The 5855-nt window shown below is 33.5% G+C and overlaps 2 protein-coding genes across 2 annotated transcripts; one reads left to right on the plus strand and one right to left on the minus strand.

Annotated features, from left to right (window-relative positions):
* Positions 1-946: 946 nt before the first annotated feature.
* Positions 947-1831, minus strand: LOC136980092 (uncharacterized). The gene has a single exon (XM_067276131.1). It carries the CDS (start codon positions 1829-1831, stop codon positions 947-949), a length of 885 nt encoding a protein of 294 aa, XP_067132232.1.
* Positions 1832-3660: 1829 nt separating this feature from the next.
* On the plus strand, positions 3661-4908 carry LOC136980095 (uncharacterized). Its single transcript, XM_067276133.1, has one exon. The coding sequence runs from the start codon at positions 3661-3663 to the stop codon at positions 4906-4908; it is 1248 nt and encodes a 415-aa protein (XP_067132234.1).
* The last annotated feature ends 947 nt before the right edge of the window (positions 4909-5855 follow it).

The following is a 5855-nucleotide window of genomic DNA, read 5'->3' on the forward strand; positions in this document are numbered from 1 at the left end:
TCCTACTTCGATGTTTTATGTTGGTAAAAAGTTAATGTTTTAAGATGTTCTTAATAAGAAAGAATAAAAGTATCGAAATATAATATTCACACACACAAAACTATTCATGTATGTCAACATTAGAAATTTGAAATAAATTATAAAATGTCTTCGATAGACATATCGAGTGATTGTCTGTTTCTTCAGTCTTATTTTGTTTTTCTACGTAAAAATAAGATATCTTTTAGAACTATTGATAATATAAACATTTTGTTTCGTTATATATTACCTTCAATTACAGATGCAAAGTTTAATACATGGAGCATGTGAGAAAAGTCTTATTCTATCGATTATTACATTTTTATGAATACATCTGAGACTAATGACAATATATATTAACCTTACTGTAAGTGTTAATATTTTATTTAAAATCATTTTAAACGTTATTATTACATCAAATTATAAAATGGAATGTTCCAATTAGAAAAGTAAGAGGGAGGGGAAAAAAGCCATGCGTGGGGAAAAAATGAGTTTTTATCTAACTTATAATACAATTATACTTAATATTTACGAGAAATATCGATAATATCTTCTTTGGAGAAATGTATTTTGATATAACACAAATCTAACACCTTAATCTTTGCCGAGAAAGTTTAATTTAAAACGAACGTTTTCGACCTATTCTATAGGCCAACCTCAGGCTACATCGAGAAATGGAACAGTTCCGCTTCCAGAAGATCGAATATAAATTATTTTAAATTTCAAAAAATTAACAACGGATTAAAAGATGATACATAATTAACTAATATTGTATAAAATTAAAAAACAAAATTAACAACGGATTAAAAGATGACACATAATAATAGTTAAAATTAATATGGTATAAAAATTAAAAATAAACTCAGAAAAACTTTTTAAATACAAGCATCAACTAAAACTAATGCAAACCAAAAGATAAAGATGTAAATTAAGAGTTTCTTGCAGAGTTTTTAACTATATAATTCCAGGCCGATGGAAGGCCCTCAGCGTTCCTCGCATTTATACACGCCCTTTCAAGTTTGCTCTTGTAAATCTCTATCTTCTCAGCGGTCCTTGCCAACGTTGGGGAGCTCACGGGTTTTATAATGTCCGCTTCATCCCATTTAACTATCGAGCTTTCGGTCTGAGCCATTTGAAACAGTACCGTGGCGTTGGAGCTTTTTCTGATGTTATACTTGTGCTCCTTGAGTCTTACACTCAAACTCCTTGTCGTAACGCCGAATATAATCTTTCTTAATTCCAGCTGTGCGTTCTCGTATGGTATCATATACACACCTGCTTTTTCTTCCTTCTTAATGCTATCCTTGTCATTTCTTAAAATCTTATAAAGGTTCGGGGCTTTTTTCAGAATTATTGATGTCTCATTGCGGTTCGCAATTTCTTTCATAATGCTTTTGGCATATCTGTTATAAGTGAATTTAGTGATCTTAGCGGGACCTTGTTTAGAGCCTCTTGCTACGTTCTTCTCGTACCTTTTAACCATTCCTGTTATTGCGCTTTTCCTTATCCTAAGGTTTTCGGCTACCCGTAGAATTCTGTTAATTTCCTTTGCTCTGTCCATAACGTTGTCACAATATAGAAAGGCCCTTCGGATTAGAGCCCGGAATGCCGCCATCTTATAATGATATGGATCATTTGATTGCGAGGGGATATAAAGCGGACTGTGCGTTGGTTTAACGTAAACACTGGTAGATAAATGCCCGTTTTTGAACTGGATGTTGATGTCTAAAAAATGAATTGTTACGGAACTTTTCTGTTCTAATTTCAGTTTTAGGCCGTCGTTATTACGATTTGATGCTATCAATGAACTCATTAATCTTACGATTATTCTTCCATAATATTAAAGATATCATCTACATATCTTTAAAATATACTATATCCTTACGGAAGTCAAAGAAAACATATCTCGATGTAGCCTGAAAATGACCTATAAAATTAGGTCGAAAACGTTCGTTTCAAATTAAACTTTCTCGGCAAAGATAAGCTGTTAGATTTTGTTTATATAATTTTTTGCTGAGCACGTTTTATTTAATGTTATTATGGCGGCACTGGTGCAACATTACAGAACATACAGGAAGTTAACGATTAAGCTGATCAAAGCTAGCTGTAATTGAAGTTTTTAAGAGAATGTTTGAAAAACAATGTTTTTCTTCATGTCAATTCATAGTATCAGTGTCCCAAAAGAATGCCTTTCACTGAAGGTGAGTTTTGTCTAGCATGCCTTCGAAAGTGTATCAGGATAGCGAAAAACAGGAAATATGGTCTTTTGCGTGAGATTATCGACTTTGAAAATACAGTCAAACCTGTTTTTATGCGCTCTTTTTATGTGCGATTTTTATTTGTGCGATTTTTTTAATGCGAATTTTTAATTTGTGCGGTATAGTTGGCGACTAGTCTCGTGCGATTCGTCGTGTCTCACGTTGATTTATTATAGCTAAATAAACTTATTATAGCATAAATGCACTTATTATAGTAATATTATTGCATAAATATGCGAAAAATGAAATAATTTACTTTTTAAGTCAACAAAACACCACCTGGACAAAAATATGTAAAACAGACGATAGACCAGACGATGCAGTCAAGTGCTGACATCTGTTGTCAATAAATTCTATTTCGTACGGTTTTGAGTTATTTTCTATGTGAGACTTTTTTTATGCGGTCCCTGTTGACCGCATAAAAAAATTATTTTTTTAATTGTGTTGCGAAAACTATTATTTACAGCCATTCGTGAAGTTTCGTGAGATTTTTTTTAATGCGTTTTTTTTTAATGCGGTCCCTATCCCCCGCATAAAAACAGGTTTGACTGTAGTATATATAATGATGATCTGGAAAAGTTAATAGAAATTAACAAAGGAGTTGTTGGACTAACGGACAAGTTTCATAAGAATTTGACGAGAAAAGTATATTAAGAAAATGAAATGGATTATCGCTAAGCAAGCATAAGAAAGAATAAGAAAAATCTTGCAACATTTGTTGTGTGGGACCAGGTAGAGGTACCAGAGAAGATTAGGGAAGTTCTAGAAAAAGGCCCGAACTTCGTCCCTGAGAATCCAAGAAATTGGGAAACCTCGATTCAAGAGATTGAAAGAGGAATCGTTGGGCTAGATTCGTTAGAAAAAGATTATTTTAGGTGGAAAACGGTCATTAAAAACCAAGAACGTTGGAAGCTAGGAGAGCTTAGGAATAACGATATTCGGGTTACTAAGCGTTGGCTGGATGTAAACGATTTACTGGTAACAAGAGCGGACAAAACTAAACATTTGGTGATCATGAAAAGAGAAACTTACAAAAAGGCGATAGAAGATTACATCGAAAAAACGGAATGTGAAAAGGTTAACGTTAATATTATTGAGAGCATTGATAGACGGGTCAAGAAGCTAGAAGGGACAAAGCTTTCTACTGTTTTACCTTTTATTAAGAAGTGCCGGAACCCAAGGCCTGCTATTCCAAGGTTGTTTGCATTCGCTAAAACTCACAAGGAGGGTAAACAAATTAGGCCGATAGTAGAAAAGTGCAGAGGACCGACTTTTGTCTTAGAAAAAAGATTACACAAGTTTATCTCCTCCCAACTTGAAAGCAACGCACTAGTGGCAGCAAGATCCTGGAACTGTGGTTAAGGAAATTCAACACATATCGTTAATGGAAAAGGAAGTAGGAACGGTATTGGATTATGAGAGCTTATATCCGTCCATAAGAATTCTATCATGCAAGGAAGCACTACTCGAATTATTGTTCAGCAGAATCCCTGAATTGTTACATTACAACAACGAAGTAGTAGAACTGGCTAACCTGATATGCTACGAATCTATCTTCAGCTATGATGGACAAGCATATAGACAGAAAAGGGGGATTCCAATGGGAAGTCCGATCTCAGGAATTCTTTGTGAGTTGGTTGTGAGGAAACTGGAGAAAAGAGTTTTGTTTGACTTCCGTAAGGATATAGTATATTTTAAAAGATATGTAGACGACATCTTTATATTATGGAAGAATAACCGTAAGATTAATGAGTTCATTGAAAGCATCAATCGTAATAACGACGGCCTAAAACTGAAATTAGAACAGAAAAGTTCCGTAACAATTCATTTTTTAGACATCAACATCCAGTTCAAGAACGGGCATTTATCTACCAGTGTTTACGTTAAACCAACGCACAGTCCGCTTTATATCCCCTCGCAATCAAATGATCCGTATCATTATAAGATGGCGGCATTCCGGGCTCTAATCCGAAGGGCCTTTCTATATTGTGACAACGTTATGGACAGAGCAAAGGAAATTAACAGAATTCTACAGGTAGCCGAAACCTTAGGATACAGGAAAAGCGCAATAACAGGAATGGTTAAAAGGTACGAGAAGAACGTAGCAAGAGGCTCTAAACAAGGTCCCGCTAAGATCACTAAATTCACTTATAACAGATATGCCAAAAGCATTATGAAAGAAATTGCGAACCGCAATGAGACATCAATAATTCTGAAAAGAGCCCCGAACCTTTATAAGATTTTAAGGAATGACAAGGATAGCATTAAGAAGGAAGAAAAAGCAGGTGTGTATAGGATACCATACGAGAACGCACAGCTGGGAATTAAGAAAGATTATATCGGCGTTACGACAAGGAGTTTGAGTGTAAGACTCAAGGAGCACAAGTATAACATCAGAAAAAGCTCCAACGCCACGGTACTATCCCAAATGGCTCAGACCGAAAGCTCGATAGTTAAATGGGATGAAGCGGACATTATAAAACCCGTGAGCTCCCCAACGTTGGCAAGGACCGCTGAGAAGATAGAGATTTACAAGAGCAAACTGGAAGGGGCGTGTATAAATGCGAGGGACGCTGAGGGCCTTCCATCGGCCTGGAAGTATATGGTTAAAAACTCTGCAAGAAACTCTTAATTTACATGTTTATCTTTTGGTTCTGCATTAGTTTTAGTTGATGCTTGTATTTAAAAGTTTTTCTGAGTTTATTTTTAATTTTTATACCATATTAATTTATTATGTGTCATCTTTTAATCCGTTGTTAATTATGTTTTTTAATTTTATACAATATTAGTTAATTATGTATCATCTTTTAATCCGTTGTTAATTTTTTGAAATTTAAATATATATATTCGATTTTCTGGAACGGAACTGTTCCATTTCTCGATGTAGTTGAGGATGGCCTATAGAATAGGTCGAAAACGTTCGTTTTAAATTAAACTTTCTCGGCAAAGATAAGGTGTTAGATTTTGTTTATATAATTTTTTGCTGAGCATGTAATATTTAATATCTTGATAAAATTAATTATTTATATGAATGAAACTTTCAATAATACATTAGTTACAGTGAATGACGTTCCTTTCTTACCCTTTCTGTAGTATGTCTTGTGTATTAAATATAGTTATCTTGATTAAGCATAATAATGTGTAAAAAAACAGAAAAATTTTGTTAATTTGTAAACGCAGATACTATTACATAACAAGCATACTGTATCTTCTGTATATTTACAGTCAGTTATTCGCGATTCAATTTTTCTAAATAAACCTGTTTAATCCGTAATTTATTTGATAGAAAAAAATTGTTCATGGCTGTTTTTCATATATCTAATGTTTTTCTCGTAATATTATTTCTAATATCAGAAAGAAATATATATTTCTAATATAGACATACATCATTATTTTTTAATTCTGAATATTATTAATATTATATTTCGATACGTTAATCTTTATTCAGTAAAAACAAAGTACGTTTATTTTGAAAAAATTAACTTTTTACCAAGATAAAACATTCGAAGTGGAAACCAGGCTGAAAATGACAATGAGTATATAAGCTCTGTTTGAGAGATGTCAGCTTATTCGTCCCAT

Source organism: Centruroides vittatus, unplaced genomic scaffold (genome assembly GCF_030686945.1).
Source record: "Centruroides vittatus isolate TY-2023 unplaced genomic scaffold, ASM3068694v2 contig_679, whole genome shotgun sequence".
NCBI classification, from domain to species: Eukaryota; Metazoa; Arthropoda; class Arachnida; order Scorpiones; family Buthidae; genus Centruroides; species Centruroides vittatus.

What these genes read in the sequence shown, in the direction of transcription:
- LOC136980092 (XM_067276131.1), bottom strand. Translation starts at nt 1,831, where the DNA reads ATGAGTTCATTGATAGCATCAAATCGTAATAACGACGGCCTAAAACTG.
- LOC136980095 (XM_067276133.1), top strand. Translation starts at nt 3,661, where the DNA reads ATGGAAAAGGAAGTAGGAACGGTATTGGATTATGAGAGCTTATATCCG.